The 27,961-nt window shown below is 39.7% G+C and overlaps 2 protein-coding genes across 2 annotated transcripts; one reads left to right on the plus strand and one right to left on the minus strand.

Moving 5' to 3' along the window:
• Positions 1 to 445: 445 nt before the first annotated feature.
• Positions 446 to 27,913, plus strand: si:dkeyp-97a10.3 (uncharacterized). The gene is made up of 9 exons (XM_078932762.1): positions 446 to 549; positions 8,896 to 8,990; positions 19,320 to 19,670; positions 20,721 to 20,987; positions 22,045 to 22,329; positions 22,640 to 22,753; positions 22,886 to 22,947; positions 24,392 to 26,230; positions 26,547 to 27,913. Exons 2-9 carry the CDS (start codon positions 8,924 to 8,926, stop codon positions 26,577 to 26,579), a joined length of 3,018 nt encoding a protein of 1,005 aa, XP_078788888.1. The 5' UTR covers positions 446 to 549; positions 8,896 to 8,923; the 3' UTR covers positions 26,580 to 27,913.
• On the minus strand, positions 9,606 to 12,960 carry LOC144981255 (uncharacterized). The gene is made up of 6 exons (XM_023964074.2): positions 12,891 to 12,960; positions 12,472 to 12,534; positions 11,336 to 11,701; positions 10,373 to 10,612; positions 10,106 to 10,205; positions 9,606 to 9,819 (listed from the first exon to the last, which is right to left on the minus strand). Exons 2-6 carry the CDS (start codon positions 12,521 to 12,523, stop codon positions 9,759 to 9,761), a joined length of 819 nt encoding a protein of 272 aa, XP_023819842.1. The 5' UTR covers positions 12,524 to 12,534; positions 12,891 to 12,960; the 3' UTR covers positions 9,606 to 9,758.
• Positions 27,914 to 27,961: the final 48 nt, after the last annotated feature.

Here is a 27,961-nt window from a genome sequence, read left to right on the forward strand (position 1 = left end):
TCCTGGAAAGGACAGTAGAAGGTAATTCTGCTAAGGTTCGTGCAAAGATTTCTGCTTTTGTTTGCGGTTAGATCGGCGTTTAGAGCTTGTGAATGGTACATTGGCGGACGATCCCTTGAGCAGTGAGGTGTAACATAAGCTTCTGCCTTTGCTGTTGTACTGACAGCCTTCCAGTGTGGAGGCCAGTGGGTTTAAGCGTTTATTATGTCACTAGAATCAAACAAGTGTTTTTTTTTTAAAGTCAGATCGAAAGTATTTTTGTAGATTTTAAATTATGTAAAGTCACGTTTTTTTTTTTTTTACCTTAGTTGTTTCCTCCATTTTGTTTTTGTCATGATTTGAGATCTGCTTCCTGTTTTATTTTGAAAGTAATGTTTGAATGTCATGATTTGGAGTTCAACTTCCCTGGTCCCAATCTCTCCTGATTGTTTTCACCTGTGTCTTGTCAGTCCTGTTTGTATGTAAGTCTTGTTTCTGTCTTCCTCTGGTGCTGGTCCATACTGTCATTTCCCTGGCCGTCTTCTGCTCTGGTTACCTGGTTAGCCCACAGTAAGTTTTCTTTGGTTTCACTCCTTGGCAGCGCTTTCTGTCATGTTAATAAACCCTGGCCTTGGAACGTGTGCCTCCTCTCTGCATTTTGGCTCCTTCATGGTCATCAAGCCTCGTATCTGACATTTAAGGCGCACCACTCATTTTTAAAAAAAAGAGTAGTCTAATTATTAATCTTGGTAATAAATATATTAAGTGATGGTTTAAAAAACAACGCAGTTTTATTATTACAATGGCCTGACCTGTTTCTGTATCTCTGTAAAGTGTGTAGTTTATGTGTGAACAGAGGTGCAGTTGTCGAAACTAGGGATGTGTCTTTGGAGTGTTTGTTTATTTAATTCAAATTTTGATTTGAAATGCTTTACTTAAGCAAGAATAATGCACTAAACATTACAATCAGCAGTTTCACATTCGTACAAAGACATTATCGAGGGGATGTGGATTTCAACACCTCATGCTTTCATGTTTGGAAAAATCTTGTGAGATGCTGAATGCTTATTTCTCTGCTCTTTCGTAAGTTGGAGGCTTGTCAGAAAGGAGACCACGTTGGCATGAAAACCTTTTGAATGAAGTCTTCATTAACTTGTTTGACGTCAGGAGCAGAGCCGGTTGTTCTGCCGACATAAGACTCTTGAATGTTCTGTTTTCCATGGTGCTGATGCCTGCTCCTTTTTTTATTTTTATTTTTTAATGAGGTAGAGCGGAAACGACAAGTAGTTTTTGAAAGCTTCTGAGATCCATTCAAAGGTTAAGGAATAATGCAACAACGAGCAGCAGTTCTCCATTCCTTTGTGGTAAATCCTGAGTGGATTTGCTTCAAATTGTGACATTTTTTGCCTTTTTTTTCCAGGAAGTTGGCCTGCCGTAAATCTGCAGTGTGTCAAAGCCTGTAATTTTACTTTTGGCCTACATTCCATGGCTGTACAATCTTAACCCGCCTCTGAGGTGTTGGAAAGGTTAAGACCCGGAGGATCATTATTTAGTGGGCTCTCGGACTCATTCATGCATGTTTGGAAGGATTTGAAGCTGATCAGTGGAAGCTCTCTTAGGCAGGTTATTTGGTTGCAGATTGAAAATCTAGAGCTTTGCTGTCTGAAATGGATGTTCAGGTTGTGTGATTTACATGTGGAGCAGCGGGGAGGGGGCAGTTAAACACATGTTTACATACCAGATGTGTTTGCTGGGCACACATTTAAAATGTCATCAGCTTTGCAAACATGAGCTGGTAGTGAGCTAACATCCACTTGACCATTGTAGGACCTAATGAAGTCAGCAGATGTGTTTGACAGGAGCAGGAAGATGTTTATTTGTTTTTTTTTCCCGTTCTATAAAATTACAAACTAATTTAGACTTTTAACTATGACATCATGTCAGATTCTCCTGAGGAAGTCTCCATTTTTATTGGAATAAGAAGTTTTTCATTTGCCGTCAGCTGTTTTTTTTTTTTTTTCCCAGTTTGGTGGCTCTCTTTATAGTGGAAAGTGATAAAGGAGGGATACGAAGTCCACAGAAAGTGCCTTTCCTCTACATGGTGCTGTCAATTGATAGAGAAAATTCAAATGAATCAACATAAGATCCCAATTCAAACACAGGTTCCTGAGCATTTTACACGCTCACTGTACATGGCATCCTTTTTGTTTTCTCTTTAGGAATGGCGACACAAACGTGCATTTCATGCATTCAGACGGCGAGCACCCAAGTTGAACTCTATGCCAAGTAAACTGATGTGGTGGAGGTGAAGTTCTAGTGATGCGTCATTAGATAGATAGATGGAATTTATTCCAGACTCAGTCCAATCAATAAAAGAAGAGAATACAGACTCTCTAAAAAACTCAGTGTCAAGAATACACAAGTTAAGCAGTATATGAAATATTACAATAGTTAATAAAAAAAAAAAAAAAAAAAAAAAAAAAATAATTAAAAGAATAAGAAGAAAATAAGAAACATTACTGATACATACCACACCATAAATATTAGCTACAAGGATAAATAAGAAGACAGTCCTTCCAGTGCTTCCATAAATTTGACTGGAAGCTGTATCTAATGTTACTTAAAGCCAAGATTAGTGGTCTCTACCATTCTATCAAACTGCCAGCACTTTTATTGATAATATCAGTATATCAAAAGACGCATTTATTTTTCTTTCAATGACCGTTTTATCAGCGAGACGCAGCCGTTGTTGTTGTTTTTTAATTATCGTAACATCAAAAAAGATTTACAGTGTCTCTTACCGGGGTGGACGGGGAATGCGAGTGACTCTTTTTTTTAACTTTATTTTATTTTATTTTATTTTATTTTATTTTTTAATTTGTATTTGTTTTTTTTGTATTTAATTATTGATATTATGTCAATAATTAAGTATAAAATTGTAACTTGTAGTTTCATTTGATAATTGAATGTTTATGGAGATTTCTTTGTTGAAAAAACATTCACTGAATCAAATGCAAAATTCAACAGGTTGAGTGAAAAGTTTCCTCCTCTTTTACCTCCATGTATTCTTGTTTTCACACTTGACTGAGAATAAATTAAACGCTATGTTTCCACGCATTTAGAGCATCAATATTTTGTAGGATCTGGGGATGCACTAAACTTTGAGCAACATAATGAGAGAGCAATAACCAACAGCAAGAGATCAGCACAGCTGCAGCATCATTTAAATGTGGCGAGATGGATTATCTGATACCAGATGCTCTGCAGGGTGGCACTGAACACGGATTATGTTCGCATCCTAACCGTCAGTCCCTGAGCGGTGACCCACGTGCATTTGACAAAGTGATGGTGCACATTCCTTAACAGTTTTTTTTTTTTTTTTAAATTGGGAAGAAAGGCCATTTATAGAAACAAGTGTTCTTCTGTGAGCCTTAATGCAGCTTTTACATTTTTACCTGAAAATTTCTCATGAAGGTGCAATGGTATTATTAACAGGCAAGTGTAGGAGGTCTGTAGCTTTTTTTTATTTTGCATGTGGCAGTTTGGATTGGGATAAGATAGGAAATTAAGGTTTTGCACGCCCACAAAAGGTGATGTCAAACTTGGCCAGGAAGTCTGAAAATGGTGGAAACAAACTATAATATCTTTTTTTTATTGGCTGCAGCTCGAGGGCAACATCGAAAGCTGAACAAAAAGTTTAAAACCGTAAATGTTTTTGTTTAGAAAAAAGCTAAAAAAGTTGAAATGTGTACCCTGAAGCAGGATGAGAGCACTGAACTCACCACGCAACACTGTCACAGGTGTTGCTGAAGACGTTTCCTACTTTTGCTGTAAGGCTGGTGGAGGAGTTTTTCACGGTGACAGATTTTCAGCATTGTTTTGTTATCTCACAGTTGACATTACTGTCAAGGTAAACCTCATGGATCAAATGAAGTTTTGCTGATGTTTAGATCCCTAAGTGTTGGAGAGGCTGTCATCCTGGAGGCCGCACTCTGCTGAATTCTTCTTCCATCTTTCTTCAGTGTCTCTTAAGTCACTGTACTTGAAGGACTGTTTTGTCATTTCACCATTTGCAAAATGACAATGTTGCACCGATAGTTAGTGATGCAGCAGCAACTCCGACTGCCAACACTTTATCATAATTACTAAGGCAGTGACATAAGTGCTTTTAATAAAAAGGAGTATCGGCTGAAAGTGCGTGTCGGCTGCAATAACCGTCTTAATCACGATGTCTATCGTTTGCGAGGCAAATAAATGTAGATTCTGACAGCTGGATCCTATCCCATCCCGCAGAGCAGAATGGACACAGTCTTCACACTGCAGGTTGTTCTGACTCACGGCTCAAACATCAGCTGCTTCTTTTGCCATTTGCCGCTTCCACCCGCTCTTCTTTGTTTTCTTTTGCTTCCTGCCATCTTCTCCGCATGGTTCCCTGATTAGCTAATGAAGATTAGATGCATCTGTAAAGCTTTGACCTTGTAGCTATAAATGGAACAAACGAGTGGGATCGCTTTGATTTAAGACCGTCTCAGATCTTGGCTCATTTAGGGGAGTCTGGTTAGTTTGAAAAAAGGGTTTAATGGATGGGGTATGAGAATTTGTTTATGCAGGCTTTTTTGGAATTAGAATTGGAATAAGTATAAAATGATCTTTCTGCCATCTTTGAAGAAAAATAGTTGTAGTTGTTGGCTTAACAGGCTTTTGTGTATTTCTAAAATAATCTTCACCCTGCGGAACCCAAGATCAATGCTTTTCTTTTTTGTTTGTTTTTTGTCACCAGAAAATCACCAGAAAGTACTCGACAAATCTTATAATAAAATCTAAAAACAAGGATTTCCACACTAGCATTTAAAAGAGTCAGCTTAAAAAAAGCTCTGTTGGATAGAATTACCCAAAAGGGAATGTTACACGGCCCAATAATAGGTATTTTTTTGTGTTATTTCAAAGCAAATGGTTTGTGGTTTTTGTGTTGTAGTTCATTTTTGATTACAGTGACTAAAAAGTTGTGTAATAAGTGGAAATGAGTCATTTTAGGACAAAGTGTGACATGAGAAAATGATTTTAGTAAAGTTGGACCGGCTGACCCATGCCTGTAAGATTGCAGGTTCGATTCCCGCCTTGCACGCCCATGTGTCGAAGTGTCCTTGGGCAAGACACTGAACCTCACCTTGCCTCTGGTGGGAGGTTGGCGCTAGTGTTCGGCAGCAGAGCCGCCGCCAATGTGTGTGTGTGCATGGGTGAATGGGACTCTGACTGTAAAGCGCTTTGGGCCTTCGTAAGAAGGTAGAAAGCGCTATACAAGTATAAGTATACGCCATTTAAAATATGTTAAATGACTAAAAGCAAGGTTTAACATATTTGAAAGTATCAAGGAGTTTGCAGTGTGGAGGAAAAGGATAACATGTGGATAGGGCCAATGATCTGTTGTGATTGTGGTTTCTACAGAACTTTGGTTGAAGCTCTATCACAAGTGTGACATTTTTTCCATTTTCCTCCAACCTCTGCTGCTCCCATCAGGAGGATGGGTGATATAGAAGGGAAAACAACTTGACTCCCCGGCTGTGCTCCGCTGTCTGCTGGTCGTGTGGATGACCAACGACTCGGCAGTGCAGAGAATGATCACACGTCGGCCTGCAGAGGAAAACCCACCATTTGCTGAAGCCCGTTTTTGTGTAAAGGTTTAGCATCTGCAGCTCCCAGTCAGCAGCAAATATTGATTTTAAAATGCTGCAAAGTTTCTGTATTAGAGCACAATTTCTAGTTGTCTGTCACAGAAGAGGCTTGCTGGGGATTCTTATGTCCTTCAGAATAAAAGCGCCTGCTTGTTCTTCTTTTTCCACTTTTGTGTGACCTCGTAATGGACAGTCCAAGGTGCCGCCAGCCTCACACCTCAAGTCACATTTCTCTCAAACCACATTTATTTTCCTTTTGTCAGGCCTTCAGCAATCCCCTTTGTACTCAGGATTTTCCAGCAACATCTCGGTCTTAAAGCTCCTGCTGTGAATAACTGGGATTTCTGTTTCACATGTATGTTTCATGGATCATTGGACTTCCTCTTGGGATCCACACAGTGAACACAGGCAGATTTCTGGTTGTTTGAATCTGTAGGTGCCCCACTGAAGCAGATGGATATTAACGAGTGGTGAGGGACCAGCAGGAAGTCCCATCTAAAGAACTGTGTGAATTCTACGGAGCCCTTGTCCTGACATTAAGATATTAAAATATATCTTGTTCCCACGGATTAATATCTTGTTCGTACGAAATACTATTCCGTTCCCACAAGATACTATTCCGTTCCCTCGAAATGATTAGCTCTTACGCAATAATTAATCCGTTCGAACGCAATAATTATTCACGTCATATGTCATTCATGCGGATATGCTCAAAAGCCGCTTCATAACAATAGCAGTACGTCACGTTTCCCAGCATGCTTTGCGGCCAATCATTGGTCTTGTTGTTACACCTTGGTTACAGGGACACGGTGATTGGCTGCAAAGCATGCTGGGAAACGTGACGTACTACTATTGTTATGCTACAAGCTAAAGGTAAGTGCATTAGGCGAAGCAGCCAGCTTAATATGATACTTTTCAGATTTTCATCGAGACAATAACAGATCGACCATTCTTGCTTTTATTTTTACCCCTATTGAATGCTCACAGAGACACTGAAGTAGCGGCAGGAAGCGGCTTTTGCAGCAAGATGACGGAAATTTTGTTTTCCTCTTTTTTAAAGGTGTATCAAATGCACAACTTTTAGGAATTAATTTTGTTTCTGCTGCATATTGATGTTTTTTTTTAGAGTAGTATTTAACATCTTTAACACACGAAGAAGCAAAAAAAAACCCTATTTGATAAATTGTCTCTTTCAGCTGCTTTTCGATTTGCTTACCAAATACATTTACTAAAGGAATGTCTACTGTGACCAAAAAGCTTTCTTAGAAGACAGAATATGACTTTCTAATGTACAAAATATAAAATATTCCCAAAGTCCAGCATACCTGTGCTCAACATTTGCTGAATGCTGGCTCTTTCTTGAGTCAGCTGAGTGCTATAAGTCTGTTTAAATTCAAAATACTTGAAATACTCATTACAGCACAAATGGGATCATGTTAGCCTAAAGTAAAAAAGCACAATTCTCCTTTTTAAAAACATCAAGTAAATGAACTTCACCAAATACTATCAGACAATCTATTTATAGGGTCGTAATGTTGTCTCTCTCCATGTCTCCCTGATTCAAATTCAATAAAAGCTATCTTGAGAATCTTAATAATAAGCACTGACACGTATCCAATAAAAATGGAATAAAGGCAATCTCGCTCTTAATGAACGCTCCTTCAAGAAAGTTCTTGCTGCTTTCAACCATTTATTTGCATTAAGCCAAAAAAAAAAGTTTAATCTCGTTATAAATCACGTTGTTACTTAGAAAAATAAGTCAAATGGAAAATTCTCTGATGGTATGGATTTGGTGGCATCCTGACTAAAAGTTTTTGGTGGATCCATCTCAGTTTTCCCATGTCCAGTTTGGGCTCTTTAGCTTTCAGCTTCCCTTCCACATGATGTACACACCTCCCCTGTTCCTAAATCTCTCCTGAAGCATGATGGGAGGAGAATTAATGCAGGCCAGCACACAGAAGACTACCAATACAAGGGATAATAGACTCGTGGCAAAGAGGGCTTTGACACAAATCTGGGGGAGGTAACCAACTGAGAATGTTCTGCACTCCTTCACAGCTTATACGCTGTCAAATTACTCCTCAGAGGAATTATGGACACCGTTTATCTGCAGTATAATTCAGCACACTGCTTACATTCAAAACCTTTAACCAAGCATCTGCATGGAGTCCTCCACTGTTCTGTCTTAAGGAGTCATTTGTTCCAGTAATCTTACTCAGGTTTTGTCTTTTGGACGAAAATTAACTTTTTTTCATAGTTTAAAATATTGTTATAGAAGGTATTGATGAAAACTCCCACCAGCACATAACAGATTCTACGACATTTGTTCTATTTCTTTTTTTTCTCCAAACTCAATAAAACCTGCCCTTCCTTTGACCTCTTTGTTTCCTTTTCCTCCACGAGGCTCAACATTAACACTACTGAAGGTTAGAGTGCTTCAGAGCGCTGGCTGCACTGTGGTTCACAGAGGTGGAAGATACAAAAATATGCTTCTGGATGATACCCAAGAACAATTTGTTCGATTCCAGAAGCAAAAGTAAAACTGAAATAAACATGGATGACAGCAGATATGTAAATATATCTGAGCTCCACAAATCACATTCACATCACAAGCTTCTGTTTTCTGAAAAAAGCAGCAAAACGAGTTAAATTTAAACATATGAAACCAAAGGGCTGAATATTTGACATAAAATCTAAATAAGATTGCAACATCCACGAATTTTTAATGAAATAAAAAGAAAACGAAACAAGCATGAACATGAATGCATGAAAACAATTACACGACATGACCAACAGAAAAGTAAAGAAAAGTAAAAAAGTAAAGGCAAACTGCTGGTGTTTCTAAACATGGCTGTGTTTAATCCTAAAACAATACAATGGGTACTAAAACTGCAATTTTACAGTTTGTCAAGCTGCTGTTTTCAAAGATAAAAAAGGAACACAAAGAAAAGTTTAAAAAAAAACAGTATACACAGTGACAGCTTGAACCTTTTTTATGTTGTGTTTTTAAGCTAAAGGAATTAAAATAAAAGAATCTGAAGACTAGCAAGATCAAATAAAGGTTGCAGAGGCTCATGAATGTGGCAAATACAAGTCAACAACAGTTTTTCCTCCACGTTCACAACAAAACTGACAATTTAGGCTTTGAGACGTTTATCACAGTTAACTTTAAGAGTCAAAGTTTGTTTATTTCTTTGACCAGGATTCATGTAGAATGTAATGCATATGTGATGTTTTTTTTCAGGAATAAATGCAATAGCAACAAGTGTGTCATGGTATCCGAGACTTTGAAACCGACCCAGATGCTAGAACCCGGAAGGAAAACCGGGAAAGTTTATGGTAAGTAGTTTGATTTATTTTTCTTGCAAAGGCGAGGGGTTTTCGGGTTGAGGCTGCAGGTGAGTAGGAAGAAGTCGTGGCGTGGCTGGAAGGCTTCTGTGAAGGCTGAGCGGGCATGAACAGCTGACGAGGCGACCGTGGATAGAATGGACAGGTCCGGAGGTAATCCCAGGTAGCACTCGTGGAGATATTATCCTGGAAGCGAGGCATAAAGGCACAATTACTGTGACTGCAGCTCACCATTTCCTTCAGGAAGTTTAGCAAAACATCTAACCAGTCATCATCACACACATACGTTTATTTTAAAGAGCTATACTCAAAACCTATTTTCTTTGATTGCTATTTTATAGCCTCAAAATTACATTGGTTCCTTCAGATCTTAAATTCTGCTCATCTGCAACACAGCAATAAAAAACTACAGTCTTTCTAAACTGAAATGAGATTTTTGGATGCTCGTATCATAATTATCTTCAGGTGTTTCAGTCTAAAGGCAATAAAAGATACTGTGATACAATAAATGTACAAAATTATTTTTTTTAAAAAGGTGCAGTTTCATATTGTTCATAAAAGGAGGCAGTGTAAGGACACCGCTGTTGCTTCATGCCAAGGATCAACTTTTGGATTTTTTTGTTTTGTCAGAAAGCAGTTCTCTCTTGCCATTGTTCAAAATGCAGTGTAAGGTCACCCGGCTCACAGGACAGGAAGGTCCTCCCTTATAGTCCGTGTTGTGTTTCTCGTTCTCCTCTGAGAAATGGCAATGGCCTTATTTTAGAAGGTGTCATCTAAATGTTCATGCAGTCTCTCTCCCCTGTTATTGTGCCGGCGTTTCCTGAAAAGAAAGTTCCATTTAGATCAAACAGCAATGACAAACGCAGCTCAACACACTCAATAAGAATTGTTTTGTCAGTCGACACAGCTTGGCCTGTCATGTTGCATATCGTGAGGGAGGACGCCATGTCACATTTTGCTGTTTCCGTCTGTGCCCCCCTGTTTTCTTTATCCTTTTTAAAATAGTTACAACCAGTCTGTTTTTTTTCATGGATCTGGTTTTGTCATCAGCGCATGGCCTGAAATGAGATTTGTGTCTGACAAAGTGCCTTTGTGCATTACTGTACCTCCACAGAAGAAATGCAAACACTCCTGCACACACCATAAGTACAAAGACGAGACAGACCACTGCCACCGTCATCCCTCTGCCTTGAGTCCCACAAGGTGCTGTCAGTCAAAAAAATAAAGAAAACCCAATGAGGAAGTAGGATGAAAACCCAGAACAAGAAGTCTGTACCCATAAAATTGAATAATTCAAAAGATTGCTTGAAATAAACCAATTCCAAATCCCACATACATACAAAGAAGGCAGACAGAAAAACAGCAGCCTGTACCTGCCGTGTAGGTGGCAGAGCTGTAGCCCAGCTTGTTGCTAACCGTGCAGGTGAAGTGGCCACATATGGGAGACTTCATGACAAACAGCGTGGTTCCATCCTTGGAGACCCTCCCCACTGTCTGGCTGATGGCGGCTCTCTCGTACAGCCAGCTGAAGTGAGGCTCCGTCCCCCAGGCCTCCCCACACACCAGCACAGAGTGAGACATGTTGATGCTGACAGTAACATGATGAACAGCTTCTGCAGCGATGGGTTCAAATATGACAATAGGTAAAAACTCTGCACTGAGAAGAAATGAAAGGCCGCATGAAATGCTCAGCTGTGGACATTCATCTGGTATTAAACAAGAATAATGGTGCGTGGCTGACCAAGAGGGTTCAAGACAAAGAATCATGAGAGATGTTTAATGCTGTTGGGAGAAACTGGCTCAGATTCAGAGACCATAATGAGATCAGAGATTGAGGTATAATGTAGTGTGAGATGATGGAAATCCCTGGAAGCTGAGAGCAGATGTAAGAGAAGAGAAGAGCTGACAAATTGATACGGTTAGAGTCAGATCTGAGAAAAAGCAGAGACAGACATCCTGCAGAGAAAAAGAGTGGAGCAGGAATAATGAGCCTTCAGGCGCATTTAAATTAAAGCTTTACATTATTGATTGAGTGAGTCATCCACAATTAGGGGAAAATAATAAAAGTTGATGAGAAATGAATGCACATTCATTAAACTAGCTGATCTCAGACTAGACGAAATGATCATCGGCTAACAAGGTGAATATCTGAGAAATGTTAATGCTTGTTGGCGTGACTAAAACTTTTCCAGAAATATTTGTTGCTATGTTTATGAAAGGAAGCGATTAATATTTCCAATTACTGTGTGATCATGATTGTTTTTATTCATTTTTTCAGGTTGAGTGCAGATCAGTTGTTGTATGGATGAATAATGTTGTTCCACGTAGCTCTGTACCGTATTCTCTGACGATGCAGTATGCAGTGATGTTGGCTCCGGTGTGATCTGTCACAGTCACGGCGTACACGCCGCTGTCTGCTCTGCTGTATCCATTAATCTCCAGTGTCGTCTCCTGCTGCTCCACGCTCACGTGGATGTTTGGCCTTGAATCAGTGCACTGGGGGCTCCTGCCCGGGCAAGTGGCCAGTGTCACCCTCACCGGAGGACTTCCAGTTTCGGGCTTCCGCTCCCAGGTCACCATGGAAACCGCCTCCAGGGGACCCTGATCAATCCGGGCCTTCAAAACCAGACTAGAGCCGGGGATTACATGCACAGGCTCCTCATTGATGATGTGCACAGACATGGAATGGAGCCCACAAGTCACTGTGGACAGAGATCGGATCATTTATCCGTCTGCTTTATTAAATTATCCGTACATATACTTAAAACACTAATGTCTCATCTGAATCCCTGACTTTTCAGACGAGGAAAACTAAGACGTACACAGATCACCTACAAGTGGATGTCGAGCAGGTATCATGACATAAGCCATTTATCTACTCCTGATTCACAACAATTAAATAAAGATATACTTAGAAATGCAATTTAAGGTGAATTATCTTTTAAATAAGTCCTTCTTCATCAAAAAACATGTTAAAAAACAGTAAAAAGCACAAGAATTGTCAGACTGGGTCTTTAAAGAAATAAATGGACTCAGTCCTTGCAGGGCTTATGCAATAATACTGCATGTTTTACAGACTTCCGTGTATGGATGCACAGAAAGTGTCTGATTTGAACCTCAAGTGATGATTTATGGTGGATGACAGCCAAGCCTTATGTGATATCAATCAAGCCTCACCACTGTCCTTACAGACAAAGCTTGGTGAGCCTTGGTGTAGCCTCCTCAAGAGTTATAAATCACGTGTCTCAACTTCACGGTTGTGCCATAAGGGAAGTTTAAATAAGGCAACTGTGGTTATTAATGCAAGAGGCCATTTAGCAGAACTGCTTTGTGTTTCCACAAGAGGTGCAAAATGGGATGTTTGGTGTGTATCTTGAAAAAGAAACATTAGAAATCATGTCTGTGAGAATTCTGGATAAATCTTTTTTTTTCTATAAACAATTATGATCATGGTTACAAAAAGAAGCCTTACTCAAGAGAAACAGTGGGGCAACTCTCCAGCACAGGAAATTCTGCACATCCATGACGCCTGCAGCTGCAGAAAGAAAGCAGAGGAAGCAGGATTTGTGCAGAACATTTTACCCTCTACAGTACACCAATGCTGCAGCACAACTAATAACTCAAAAGAAAGCAAAACATTCCTAATAAAAATGCTCAGTTAATGTATTTTCTATTTACATGTGACACTTCTCATTAAATGGCATATTTGAGCTACAGAGCCACACATTTGTCAAAACTCAAATCCCCCCTGCACAGCAGCTCCAACACAACACACAGGGAACCCAAACACTGGGAGCAGCACAGCAGCACTGCCTGCATGCATTAAACACACCCTGGGATCCATCCTGTTGTTTACTTTGCAGTTAACCAGCTTGAATAGGATTCACCTACCGATGCAAAAAGGAGACAAACAGTTGAACAGAGTCGAGGTTTTTCCACTCTGCGTTCCTGTGGTGAGGTTTCAAAGTGCAGCAAAGTTCATCCTGAGGGTAGATTTATGGTTCCAAAGATTTTCTCATTACAGTAGGAGAAACAAAACAGTGTTTTTTGGACGTTCCTGCTCTTGTCAGGGTGCAGGCGTCAGTCTTGAAGCTGTTTCCTCCCCCTCGACGGCCCCCTCTCTGCCCTTCCTGTACTTTCAATAACTCTTTCTGCTTTGTGCTTCTAATAAGTGTGCGATCTATTGTAAAATACAGTAACACACCTCCTGTTCCTGCTCGTCACGCTGTTTTTGCTGACCTCTCTCCCAAACAAACTCTCCCTGAACAATGCAACATCTCCAGACGTTCACACTCTGTTACTGTTTGTAAAACTGCATGGGATTCTTTATAAGAGGAACACAAACCTCTGTTTCTTGGAATGGCCTTTGTGCTTGAAACATCTTGTTCTGCACAAACACCATTTGCACTGCAGGACCCCTGCATTGTCTTGGCTCTATTGTTGAGAGGAGGTAATCCAGAAAATGGCTTTCTCTATTCTTCCTTTTTTCCAATAACTGTTCATTGGACAGAACTGAGAAAAGACGGGGAATTCCAACAATTGTGCTACATTGGGAAGTTCCCACTCTAAAGTCATTTTTTACCTCAGCCATTAGATACACAAATGAAACTCCACTTTAATCTCAGCTGATCTCGCGATACAGGATGACTTGACAACACAAAGCAGCTCTAAGGCATGAGATCATCTGAGCTACACATCTTTTGCACAACTAGAACACTGGAGCATAATTGCATGACTTATTTAAAGGTTAGTGCAGCATTTTATCACTTTAGCTACATCCTGGGGCGTACAGATGAGTGATTTAAAAGTGATTATAAACCCATTTGTATTTGCAGACAATTTGTGGGGAATCTTCGGCATCGCAGCTGTGGATCCAACAGAGATCTTTGTCTACAGATAAAAGAGTTGTTTAGTGGGTGACACTAACTACACAACTGCAAAGCACCGATATGTTCCCCTTTGTAAACTTAGTTTATACTCTTGCTTCCTACAGAGAATGAAATTAGTTTGGTTTTCTGTGATGTAAAGCACATTTCTCCCATTAAACAAAAAAAGACTGTTGTTTTATTGTCTTTTTATGTTTCAAAATGTCATCTCTAGACCATAACTATGAGCAAAAATGATAGAAAATAATCCAGCAACAAAAAGCTTCAAAGAAAAAGGGAAGAAAACCATTTTACTTTACTGGAAAAACACAGAATCTCGCCAAAATATTTTTGTCTAGTGCCTCGGTTAAATATCTTATTAAACCGGGTAAACGACAAAATTAAGTAATATTTTGTTTAAAATTGTTACTTGTTTTAGGACAAGAAACCCAACAATTTTGAGTCATTTAATCTAGAAAAAAAATTCTTATTTCAAGTAATACCTCCAATGAATTGACATGACATCATATTTTTATTTATAACATTTTACATGTTTGGTGAGTGTTACAAGAAACAAACCTTTTTTTTAGGAAACCAGAAAGTTTAATTTGACTCAAAAAGGACATTACCAGGACAGAAGTTTGAAAATAAACCAACATTTATATGTAAATTCTAAGACAAACATATCTTTAAATGTTTAATTCTAGTTTCACTTTATGGTGGTCGATAATAAAAAATAGGTAGGCTGTTGTAGCACTTAAAATAGGATATATTTGGGGGAAGGCATATATAAATGTGTATTTTAAGGATTTAAAGCTCTTTTTTCATTAATACGCGCTGATGTTAAGCCACATTTCCAATTAACAGAACAATCTGCCTAATTTTGTGTGCTTATAGCTAAGTTAAAGATTTAATTTCGTCAAAAAAGGGCGGTACATCACATTTAATTTTAAGAAATATTACCAAGACAAATTTTAGTTCCCCAGGCAGATTTTTTTCAGAATAACAAAGAAAAAACGCCTTGTACTCCTTAAACTTGTATTGAAAAGGACGTTAGTTTTTTTCAGTCTGTCAGTTAAATGGTCGCGGGCTCTTTAAGACAGGTGTGTGGTGTTGACAGGTGTAGACAGGAAGTTGCATTCACGGTCAGACAGACGTCAGTCCGAAACGAATTGGACTTTCATCACAGCTCAAAATGAAAGCAGACGGGAGATATTTCGGTAGGATTTATGAAAATCAGTTTGAAGTACAAGAAAAGTAAAAAAAAAAAAGTAATTAGCGTGTGTGTCATCTTATTTGTCTATTTTTTTGCAGACCGCTACGGATGAAATCATGAAACAACCTTTGCTTCATGTTTGTTTTCTGCTGGCAGGTATTTAACGTGTTTCTCTCATTCTTCTGCATTTTTTTTAGCAGCTCACATTAATATTAGAAGAAAAAGGTCTGCTAATAAGAAATAATCGAAGCAGAGAGGATTCTATGTCTCCAAAACGTGTAAACATTAGATTGGAGCCGTGAAACCTGCGCGGCTGCATTCTTTAGTCCGGTTACCCAGTGACGTGATGCCTTCAGGGCTGGCTCCTACATCTGAGTTTCTGTGAGATTTAAAGAAACTTCAAATTTATTGTCTGTCTATAGGCTATATTCGATAAATAACTGTAATTATAATTATAAATAACTGTATTAATCTATGTTTTATTAGTGTACACTATGAATTCAGTACAATAGTGCAATATGTATTGATGATAAACAATAAGAATTTCACATTTATTTGAACTTTGCCTGAAAAAGTAATGAACTGAAATGTATTTTGAGAACCAGACTATGGCAACTATGTAAAAAAAAAAAAGAAAAAAAAAAAGAAGTAAAGGAAAAGTTACAGACCCACTCCAATTCTAACTTTTTTTAGGGTGTATTTAACATTTTCTTGTGGCATTACTCTCATGATGGAGGACATAAATCAAGAAAATTACACATAATATTGCATCTTTGAGTTTTTCTATATTCAAATTATTGTAAATCAAAAGCAGATGAAAAAATGTAGTTTGAAAAAGATCGTATTTGTTATATGGAAAATACGCCGGGCGGTTTCTGTGTTGCCCTGCTCGCCATTTTCGTTGCACTGCTAATGTTAGTTTGGGAGTCTGTGAGTGTGTGAGGCTGTAAGCTACTGGGGGAGGGTGTAAAACAAATGGATCATGGGAAATATGCACAGGCTTACTCTGTACTAATGGTCCTGCTCGCCACAACTTTTTGTTTTGGACTAAAAACAGCATACGTAGAAACCCATTGGGAATGCTTTGAAAAAGATTAAAAAGAAGAACTTTTAATCAAATTTCAAGCCATTTATCAAATTTTTTTAATTGCTCAAATTCTATTTCAAAATCATTAAATTCAATGGATTTCATGTGATGTGTGCCTACTGTATTTGTAAGTGCAATAATGTCAAGCAGATAGCATCAGCTTCTTTTATTTATGTTCTAATCAATGTATGAATTGATATCTTACTATCTGTTCTTATCTATCTTTTTAATTGTCTTTTTTACCCTTGTTTTTTTTAAATAGCTTGAAATCAATCAATCAGTCAAACCTTATATAATACCCATCTAACCCCTTCACTCATCAGTAAAGACAATAAAAAAAAATAAACTAATCACAAGATAAATAGCTAAATAACTAAATTACATTTTTACAAAACATATTTTTATCCCCCTAAAACCAAAAATAGTTAAAATATGTAGTCCTTATCTGACAAAAATAAGACTAAAGTTATGTTGTCTAAAGCTTGTCTGTCTGTTCTTCTGTCTTTGGCTCTCTGATGCTTTCGTTGCTAAAGATGTTCAAGTTATTTGCCAGGACACATTGCTGGATCTGAAAGACATGAACTTGTATAAATAAGGTCTCACTGATCATCATGTCTATTATTTTTTATCTACAACTTTGTGGTCCAAAATGACAGAATGTTTCTGACATTTATCCATCTCTAATATTTGGGGATTTTGGCTGTACTGGAAGTGCTACCATAATGGCAAACAAGTTTTTTGGTAATAATTGGAAAATAAAGTTGGCCATTACCTAGAGATAGGGAACATGTTCAAGTACCCATTTGGCTAAACCAACCTCTTAATTGATAGACACTGCTGTAGCATTAACTTAATATTATCATTTAAGGCATTATTTCACCTTTTAAAACAAAGAGCTGCTTTAACCAAAACATTAGAAAACATGCAAAAAAAGGATTAATAAATCCACAATGACAAACAAGCAACAACTCAAAAAAGGACAAACTGCTGATCTCATAAGCCGTTTAGCGTTCCTTTACCGTGTTAACGTTTCATTTAGCAGATGAAAACACACCTTGACAAAAGCATTGTCTAGGTCTTATGATTCATAGAAACTGAAATGCCTGACAGCCCAGCCCTGCATGCCTGAGGCGGGAAGAACGTGGGCCTACTTTCAAAGCCGGCAAGACCAGGTCCAAACTTTCCACGCTACATAGAAAATGAGACAGAAAGAAAAACAAAAAAGGATTTTAAAAACAATGAAACTATCTGCATTATAGTTGCCTTTACCAATAAGAAGTTCACAAACAAGATTTTAAAATTTATAGAATTGAGCTAATTTATAGAGGAATTAGAAATTGAAGGAATTAAAAACTTCTCTTTTGTAAAGTTTTCTTTTGTTGCTGCTAAATATTCTGAAAAGTGATTAGAGTTTAGTTTCCAATTCACAATAGTTCTTTGTATTTATGTTGGTGAAAAGGTTCTACAAAAAAGTATTGCTGATGCAGTGAGTGAAGCAAAGTGGTTTAGCTCTGGAATGCAAATTATACTTGAATTTATTCATTAACCAAAGGCTGCTGTTCACGCATGAAATTTAATAATTGAAGCAATAATCAGCAGCACTTTCTAATTATTGAATATCAATTTTGCTGCTGTATTGGCAGCTGAGATGCAATACTGTGTGATTCAGCCTGCACTGAGGATGGGAGCTGTTTCCAGTTTTTTTCAGTTGAAACTGTCAGCTTTGTCTCTCATGTGGTTTATTGGGGAAATCAGTGATAAATCTTTCAGTTACTAGAAAACCTGCATCAAATGTATAAAAACAAAAACAAAAAATCACTTTTGCTCAGTTTTAATGTGTTTTGTAATGTTTTTCTTTATGTAAGTCTGCAGCGGGACCTTTTTTGTAGTTATTTAGTTACACATGTTAACTATTACCTACTTATTAACTGCACTACCGATGGACAACATGTTTGCTGACTTTGTACAAGCCGTCCAAGAACAAGTGAAAGCACTAATGATGTGCCAAGTCACTTGTGGCTGTTTAACAATATCCTTGTAGCACAGATAGAGATATTATGACTGAATATCCGTAAAAATCAAAATATTCTTCAATTTTCAAGCAAATTAAATCAAAGTATTTGTTTTGTTGGTTTTTATATCTATATTCAATTGCAGCAGTAACTTACCTTTCTTTACATTGTTTTAATGTTTGGTTCAGATTTGGCTTCAAAAAAAGATTTTTGAGTACATTACTTAATTCACCTTGTGGTTCCTGTGACCAGAGTCCCACAAACCTTGTTTTTGTACCTGTTAGTTGTGTTTTTTTTTTTGCTTATGCGCATTTGCTCATTTTCTTTGATAACTTCCTGTTATTAATGTGAGCATAAATGCATGTTTCTATGTACATATTGGTGTTTTCATATCTGGTATTTGCATCCTCTCTGTTCATAAATGGCCAGTATTGGTATACCTGAATCTGTATAGAATGATTTGCCTAAACTTTTAACTCGCGTTGCTTAAAACTGATAAAATGATGCTAAGATTAACCTACAGGACAAAACCAACCTTTAAAGACAGTGGTGTCTTATATAACCTCTCTGATTTCAGTCATGAGTCTTGAAAATGAGTTTTGCAGCAGTTGGACCTGAGGAATTTTTCTTTATAAAGAGTCCAGACAGAAGGACATTACTGTTACATAACCTGGATGTGATATTATCACACAACCTTTAACTGGGGCCTCTGTATTGCCTTGATAAATGAAAAACTTTAAATCTAAAATGATTATACTCGATAGTTTTGTCAAAACCAGAGGTTGCAGCTTTACTTTGAATTTTGACCTGAAAGATTTGATAAAAATGTGTTTTATCCATAACTTATTATTTGTTAAGCAGTTTTAAAGGTTGTTGGGTAAAGCAGTAAAGCTGTCAACCATAGCAACGCCAAGTATCCTGTTTTTTTTTTTCTAATAACACTCCACATAATTCTTATAAACATGAATGGTTATTGTTCTTTAATTATTAAAACACATGCACGCAGGCACACACGCACACATGCACACACACACACACACACACACACGCACACACACCCACACACACCCACACACACACAGAACAACATTTTATATCTTGTAAGTAAAAGGTTTAAAATTTTTTGTATTTTCTTTTTAGTCTTTTTGTCTGCCAATGTGCTGGCACAGAACCCGGTGCAGATCCAGTTCCAGACAGATCCGGTTCTGACTCAAACTGGAACCGACTCGCTTTTCACTGTGGTGACCACAACCAGCATCTTCTCCATGACATGGAAGTACAATGGATTGGATACTCTGGGATCCTGGTCTGGAGGAACCTCCAACATTAACCCTGTGACGCAGTTTCTCGGTCGGGTCACCATCACCTCCAACCAGCTCCGGATCGGGTCAACCCAGCTCAGGGATGCTGGGAACTACTCGGTGGAGGTTACTCCTGTCGGGACCACAGGCCAGACTTCCAACTCCAGATCAGTTCAGCTGAGGGTGTTTGGTAAGAGATAAAGAAATGTGTCTGAATAGATGAGATTACTGAGGGAAGGGATAACGTTCTGCAGGAACATGAGGAAGCGGAGAGAGGAGATTTGTGGAGAAACAGAATTAGTCTGGGAGGTACAATGAAATTAGTGACCCATAGAAGGTGAGGTAGGATTAATGAAAAAAAGAAGGGGAGTTGAAGCAAGTAGCTCAGGGCTTCATGCTAATTAAAACTCATTTGATATGCAGCGTTCTTGGATTTGGATATTAGAATTTGTCTGAAAGTGATGCTGCATTTGGAGCAAATAATTCCAGTTTCATATTCGGCAGTGGAGCCTGGGCGGCTGAGTGTCTTCAGCCCACAGTGGAGGGATGACGAACAGTTGTTCTCATCCTTCTTACCCCCAGCGCTAATGGGATGCCAGAGTGACCGAAATGTTTGAAGCACTAGTCTATTATTGCTGAAAGGTCATGTTCTCCAAACTCCCAACTGCTGCTTCCTGTCGTGGAGTCGATGATCACGACTCAAAACCTCCTGAAGCCACACACACACTCTTGAAATGATGAGCTGCTTAGGGCCTAAAATGTGAAATACTGTTGCTGTCTAGCAGGTCAGTTGGCGCTCTGTAAAAATACAAGTAATTAGAGCTATTTAAAGGTTGGTCTAATATTTCAGTTTGTTTGCAGTAGTTTCCTCATAACACAGTCCTCCCCCGTTCCCTCTTCTCCTTGTCCAATTATTTTACGTCGGCGGTTCGTCAGGAGGAATCTCAGCCACCACTCACACCGTCTGCCCTCTTATTTGCCATCTGTGCTTCTATCTGAACGCTGTCCCTTCTCCACTCCCTCTTTGCTTTGATTACAACAAATTATCCCCAACAGAAACATCAAACTGCACTCCATTGTCCAACTTTTGAAGTGTGCTCTTCTTGCTCATCCATTCTGGCCCTATACCTATAGTAATGATGACAATAATGGTTACTTTAGAAACATTTTCTCAGTGTTTATGATTTTCAAGCTCTTTGATAAAATATAAGTTCCTTCTCTTCATATTTTATCCTTACAGAGGCGGTTGCCGGGGTGACTTTGTCTATTCCCTCAGTGACAGTGGAGGGAGGAAATGTGACTCTGACTTGTGCTTGGACTGCTGGAACAGAAATTAGCGTCCAGTGGGCCAAAGGAGGCTTAACCATCACAGCCGACTCCAGGATCACCATCTCAGGTGGCTCTCTGGTCATCAACCCTGTGAATAGAGACGATGCCGGGGAGTACAAGTGTACGGCCAGCAACCCTGTCAGCGCTCAGACCGCCACCCGGAGCCTCACCGTCTACTGTGAGTTTACTCCAACCAAGATGAGAGGCCGCTAATCTGCTGTAACCACAGCAAAACGCTGCTGCTTATCTCCCTATCCACATTGCACCGCACAGATTGCACTCGCCTTGCACAACACATTCTGCCATAAGCTCACAAGACCGTTTTTGTCTTTTCTGATGATCGCGTCTTTATTTCTTAAGCCACAGTTTTATCGTGGGATCCTGGAGTATTTCTACACCAAATCACTGTTCAAAAATGTTTCTTTTAACTCAAAACCTCAAATATAGATTCAAAAAGTAAGTAAAAAGGAAATGTATTTGTTAACGGCTCCAGAAATACTCATCAGTAGAAATGGATCCAGGAAAAAAATGTGTGATCTCCACACTCATCGCTGCCTGCTGCCACCCTGCTGTCTGATTACAGCTGTAAAGGAGCAGCTGATTATTGCTGTGTATGGTGACTCATGTTTATCTTTCTTATATCAATTTTTGTTTAAAAAAATCCTGAAATTGCATGTTTTATGTGAAAAACCCAAATTGGAGATAAAACAAACAAGACTGGAAAAGCTAAAATCTTAAAATTTGATCAATGTCATCAGGTATTTAGATTTCATGACAGCTTCGAATGAAAGTCTAATGTATTTTGATGTCACACAACTTGGTTGTCAAGGTTATTTTTGAAAACAAAAGACAGTATTAAAAAACAGACACCAAGAGCCCAGTACGTGTTTTTTTTTCAGAGAACACTGAAAGGTCTTCAGGAGTCTTTTCTTCAGACTGTGTTGGATTTTAATGGAGAACTCTTTAATTCCACTGTGTATAGATATTTTAAACTTGTTTTTTTTTAGTAGATTCTGAATAAGTATTCACTGCAACTTTTAGATGCAACATTAAGCGCATAACTTTGCATAATAAGATCAAAGGGGGTTAACCACAGAGATTTATGCTGATAGGGTATTTAAACCCTAAATGCTCTCTAGAAGACCCAGTTTAACAAATAATTTGTGCATTTAATTGGTAATGCTTATTAATTACATGTTTATTGCTGACGTTTTTCTCTAATCCTCCCCCACCAGACGGGCCTGACACCCCTGTGCTCACCAAAGACACAAGCAAAAACTGCGTTGGAGGAGGGGACGTGTTAGTGGGAAAGGCGGTGCGTCTCACCTGTACATCCGTCTCACTCCCTCCTGCCATCTTCTCATGGGAATTCAATGGAAATCCAATATCCGGTCAGCCGGATGGCGGGGTGCTCACCATTCAGACATACTCAACCAACGAGAGCGGCAAATATGCGTGCACGGCCAAGAACAGCATCACCGGAGGCACGTCCAAACAGACCACTAGCTTGGCTGTTGTAGGTGAGTTATGGTGAGCATTGACTCCCCCTGTGGTCATTAATGATGGAGGCCCGTTTGGTAATTCGTTGCAGTATCTGTCTTTAGGACAGGAGCAGGACAGAAATTATCCTGGGAGATTGATCTGCTGAGAAAGTGGCCAAAGTCATTCCATGACCTACCCCTTTCTTTTAGCCGCCCCATCTTTTTCTATTTAAAATCACTTCACTGTTCTTATTTTTTTAGAACCCTCCTCTCCTCTTTTTTCAGTCTGGGCTCCAGACTCATTATCGTTATTAATTCTTGCCTGGTGACACCATTCTTTCCATTCCAGATGTATGTTTAGACGGTGGGGAAGTTGCAGGGATTGTGATTGGTTCCTTCCTGCTCCTCGTAATCATTGTGCTCCTCATCGTGCTCCTTATCTGTCTTGTGCGACGGAAGAGGGGTGAGTCTGTGTGTGTGTGATCACCGATGCTGCAATTTGTGCACATTTAGTATTGATTTGGTGAGTTTAATGATCTTTAACTGTAGTAAAGATCATTGCTAAAGGTAATTTCTCCTTTTACTTTTGTTACAGTTCAACAAAGACAGAGGGATAATATTTTTATTCCCAAGACTGAGACGAATCAAAGGCCCAATGTAAGCCACTTAAAATGTGCACACCTCTCTATAGTGACTTCTCTTTTTGGTTTGTACACTGTTCCCTCATTTATTGCAGGATTTAAGTTCCATAAATAACCGGTGCTATGTGAAATCTATGAAGTAAGACTATAGATGTTTTAAGGTTGTTAAATTCCTCACTACACACTTTATACACTTTTCTCAGACACAATATTAACATTGTGACACTTTTCTCTCTTGTTTAAGCTCTCAAATTTCAAACCTTCATAGAAAAATATGTCCTGTATTATAAAATGAAAACAAAGATCTGATCGCGATTTAGGCAAATGTGACACAGAGGAGATTGATCAACAAGGTCAACAGCCAATCAGGAGGCAGAACACAACAAACTGTATAAAAAAAGACAGCGAGAGGTGAACTGCAATTTGACGAGGGAACACTGTAATGCACGTGTGTCAGAAACCAGGCCTCGAGGGCCAGTGTCCAACATATTTTCCAACCAACCTGCCTTTGAATCTCCTTATTGGCTAAACACACCTGATTCAGGTAATTGGCAGCAGATAAGGCCGGATTTCTGGAAAACCGTCAGGAAGCCGGCTCATGAGGCCTGTAGTTTGACATCCCCGCTGTAATGGCATTGAAAGTAGGGATACAACTATTCACTTTCCCAAAATTCGGTTCAAATCTTGATTGATCTATTGATTGATTGATTTACCTTGCGGTCACGGTTTTGTTTTCGGTTAAATGTATGATTTGTATATTACAAAACAAAAACCTAGAAATTCAGAAAAATCGTATTTTAAATTTGCTTATAAGCCAGTTGCCCACGGTAACGCACGTTTAAATTACTCCTTTCACGGTCACTTGTCGCTACGCATGTTTTTACAACGGTTTCCTGGCTCTACAAACTAAATACGCAGACATTGAACGTGCGTTGAAAGTTGAACCAGGCCAAACTTTGACCTATCAGAGAATCAGATTTGGTTTTCATTCATGGGAGTGCCAATCGTTTAAAAAAATATCATAAAGGAGAAATAAATGATTGCGGTTTGTGTCTGGCCGAAATTCTATGACACCAAGTCTTTCAAAAATCAGAGTAGAGCTTAAAAAGAAAAAGTCTGGAGCCAGATTCATGAGATTTGCATTGTTTTGACATTTCGTACGAAGTCTCTTCCAACTGTATTTGGTGGACAAGCGCTAGTATTGGGTAGCAAAAGTCAATAGTGAACACCATGTGCAGAATAGACTTTTAACGCATTCTTGTATGTGTTTGACACTTTCAGTGTAAACATAGACAGCAGGGATGCAACCATTCACTTTACCTATTCACAATTCGGTTCAATGTTATAACATATGATTTATCTTTGAACTGAGAATTGTGGCATCCCTGATAGAAACCCTGAAAAATGTTTTCTCCTCTTTTACTTTTCTCTACTGATATTTTACTCCTTTTCCTTTCAAGCCACCTGCTACACAACCAAATGCTAGAGGGGATTTGGAACCAGGTCCCGAACCCCCCATTTATCCTGGGAATGGCCAGACACGGCGCTCCGTCCCCCTAAACACAATACAGCGTGAGAACAACGCACAAACGCTCACCGTGAACAGACGGCAAAACTACGACACACTCCTACATAATGGCCGCACTCTCACAAATGGACTTCTACACAATGGTATTCAGAGGACTAATTCAAACCCACACAATGGCATTGACAACCCGGCTTTCACGCACACTGAAGCTCTGAATGCAAACAACCTGCCAAACACACAGCAGCCGAATCCCAATGTTGTCATACAGGCTGGCAACAACCAGGGCGGGCAGCCACCTGCGGTTCAGGTCAGCTTCAACACGCTGCCGAGGACTACAGAACCAAATGCACAAATGCCCACAATTAACTTAAATCTGAACTCGTATCCGCCCAATAACCAACAGATTCAGCCAGAGAGCTTTGTTCCTGCTATCAATCCAGCTGATACCATGCAGCAGAACCTGTTGAACACAAGACAGTCAAATCCCACAATCCCACACCACCTCTATCCAGGTGACCCCGGGTTAAATGGTCATGTCAACAGAAATCTGGATAATCCTGGACTTATCCCAACTGGTTACACACATTTTAACAGTAATGTGGCTCCTCAGCAGGATGCTAACACACAGACAAACCAGCAGGAGCTACACAGGACTGCAAGAGTGCAGGAAGCAACCCCGAGCTCCACGCGCAGACAGATGCCATGGGATCGCCTCAGAGGAACACCAGCATATCCAAACGGCACCCAGGCCTCGCCTGAATACCCATCTGACACCACAGACTATACTAGAAATAGAGACACGCAGGAGGTCAGAGCACCGGTCAGAGCACCGGTCAGATCCCAGCCTCCAAACCAAACTGTTTCCCGTCGTAGGACTCCACCCAGGCGTGACCCGCCATTGTATGACACGGAGTCCAGCAGCCGTACAACTGATCATCGACATCCAAATGCCCGTATTACACAGCTTGAACCATCCCATCGGTCAGAAAGGAGCCCCCGTGCTCAAAGTCACAGCACAGAGCGGGACATCAGAGGTAGCCAGACTGCCCTGAGGCAGGAAATGACTCGCAGCAGTAACCCTCAGGCACTTTCTTTAACGAGCCAGCTAGCCTCTGCAGGCCGTGCCGGTGTGTCACAAGCACCCACAGCAGAGCAGGTCCAGGCTCTTCAGGGTGTAGATACAAGAGCCTTGGTTGATCCTAATCACTTTCGGCAGGCGCAAGTGGGCCAGCAACGCATAGAAGCACCAGTACAAGCAACACTGAACCATGGTTCACAGCCACAGCCTGCTAGGAATGTTGCCAGGCAACCTCAACAAGGCGGCCTGGCTCCAGCCCCAAACTCCTCTGCCCAGCCTAATCCCAGCAGCCTAACCCAGGCTGCCCTCAAAGTCCACACGGAGAGGGCTCAGGCTTTCCAGAGTAGAAGACAGCAGACCCAGGCTACCTTGCTGAGCAACAGACAGCCACAGACTCAAACTCCAGCTACTGGAGCCCAACACCCACCCACCCCTCCTCCTGTAATCCCACTGGTGGATTTTCAGACCCTCCCCAAGGAGCGTACCCAGCACAGGTCCCCCGCTAGAGGCCCGTTGCCAGTAAGACACACGGGGCAACAGCCATGGTCAGGCAGACCCGGTCAGCCCACTGCGGTGGCCGCCAACCGTCATCACCATCATGGAAATGGTCACATGCATGTCGGTGCACAAAGACAAGGTCATGGCCATGCCCAGGGTCATGGGCGGCCTGCCCATGTTACCCACACCAGACAGGTGAGTGTTAAACACAGAGTGGTGATGGAAGGACTGCAGCAGGAACCAGATGTTGATATAGCTCATTTCTGTCAGACGTGCAGTTAGAGCTGCCATGACGCGTTTCCTGTCTGCGCTCTCTCTGCTTCTGTCTTTTATTTATTGAAAGAGGCTTGACAGTACCATTGAGTGGATATTTCATTCTTTTTGACAGTCAACTCTGGACTATGAGTGTCTGAGACACTAGCAGTTTGTAAAAAGTAGCTTTTGGTGTCAGGCTTTTCTGCTTGTTCTTCTGCATGACATGTTTGGAATGAAGCACTTGTTGTCTTTCCAGCAACAAGCCCACAGAGGAAGACCAAGGCGCTGAGAGATGTCAACAGACTTCGCTCTTCAAGTGTCCTGCAACAGCAGCTACAAGCAAACAAAGCAGCTGACAGGAGTTATCCAAAATTCCACCAAGCAGGACTGACTGCAGAGCTTTGCTTTCATAAAAGCTGTCATGCCGTGTGTGTCAGCCGGAATGATGCTTTTTTCCTGAAAAAAATAAACATGTCTCCCATGGAGATGATAAAATTTAAGATTTTAAAGAACCTCCACTCTTAGCTGAAAAGACAAAGCAAATATCTCCTTTTGTAATTGCACCAATTTGGCTAAATAATATTTAAATTTAAAAATAAAAATGGGTGCCCAAATTGAAGTACTTAGTAACACACGGTTTCTAGAGCTCACACACAATGATGGGTTTAGACTTCTGAAGCTCTGGTCAGATTTCAAAATTTGCCTGCAGCGTTCTCACAAACCTTCAGTGATCATTTGCTGCACCTTTGATCTTCTATTCGTCAGAAAATTCAAATAGCACTCACAGTATTTTGCACATGTACTGTATTTCTGCATGCAAGACTGTGAGTGATAATAAATGAAATGAGCCTCAACACGAGTTTCGGCAACTGACAGTTATGAAAAAGGGGGGGGGAGCTATGGAGTTGGTCTTTGTTCACTTAAAGCTATTTATTTAGTGGCTTCTGTTGACAGATGCCTCTTCTGACACCTCTCAATTAAGAGGATTCGCCTCAGCGGTGCTCGGAAATAACGCTCAGATCACCATGAAAGGGATCCCGTGAATGGATGGGTGCTTGTTAATGAAAAGCTTTCACGCTAAATGAATAAAATGAAGTCTGTGCATGAATGAGGCAAAGCTGCAAAAGCAGAATATGAGTATACCAGGTCATAGACCCAATGTTGTTGCTTTTTCAGCTGTTTATTACATATTTGAATAGTTATGGTTTTTGTAACTCAGGGAAATACTTGCCACTTGTTTCTTTTAGCCAAGCGGGTAATGTCCAATATTGTTGATTGTCTATTTTGCCTGAAATAACTCATGTTGTTTAATCTCCTAACAAATTATTTTGCAAAAAGATAAACAATTTTTTATTTTTATTTTTATAGAAGTCAGTCCTCATTTTAAAGCTTCCGCATGAATGACTTTGACATTTTTGCCAGAAAATCACTGGAATATTTCACAGCATTTCTTGTGCCATTCATTGATTGCTTTCCATCCTTTGGCATTATGTGAAATACTTTAGGCAGAATGTTTAACTTTTATAATTTGAGAGATGTTTTATTGTTTTTTAACGCTCAATGTTTTCCTTTTATTCCTGTAAAGTCTAAATTATTGGTAATAAATGCACAGACATATCTGCACATGCTGCCTAAAAAAACAATTTTTCATTTCCCAACATAAAATACCTC

Source organism: Oryzias latipes, chromosome 16 (assembly GCF_053564925.1).
Source record: "Oryzias latipes strain Hd-rR chromosome 16, Olatipes_Hd-rR_3.1".
In the NCBI taxonomy this organism is placed as follows: Eukaryota; Metazoa; Chordata; class Actinopteri; order Beloniformes; family Adrianichthyidae; genus Oryzias; species Oryzias latipes.

Excerpts from the sequence above, each read along its gene's own strand:
- si:dkeyp-97a10.3 (XM_078932762.1), top strand. The coding sequence starts at position 8,924 with ATGGTATCCGAGACTTTGAAACCGACCCAGATGCTAGAACCCGGAAGG. Across the intron at positions 22,754-22,885 it reads TCTTGTGCGACGGAAGAGGG|TTCAACAAAGACAGAGGGAT; the intron begins GTGAGTCTGTGT and ends CTTTTGTTACAG. Across the intron at positions 26,231-26,546 it reads ATGTTACCCACACCAGACAG|CAACAAGCCCACAGAGGAAG; the intron begins GTGAGTGTTAAA and ends TTGTCTTTCCAG.
- LOC144981255 (XM_023964074.2), bottom strand. The coding sequence starts at position 12,523 with ATGGATGTGCAGAATTTCCTGTGCTGGAGAGTTGCCCCACTGTTTCTC. Across the intron at positions 11,702-12,471 it reads TGCCCCACTGTTTCTCTTGA|TGACTTGTGGGCTCCATTCC; the intron begins GTAAGGCTTCTT and ends CTCTGTCCACAG. Across the intron at positions 10,206-10,372 it reads CTCTGCCACCTACACGGCAG|CACCTTGTGGGACTCAAGGC; the intron begins GTACAGGCTGCT and ends TTTGACTGACAG.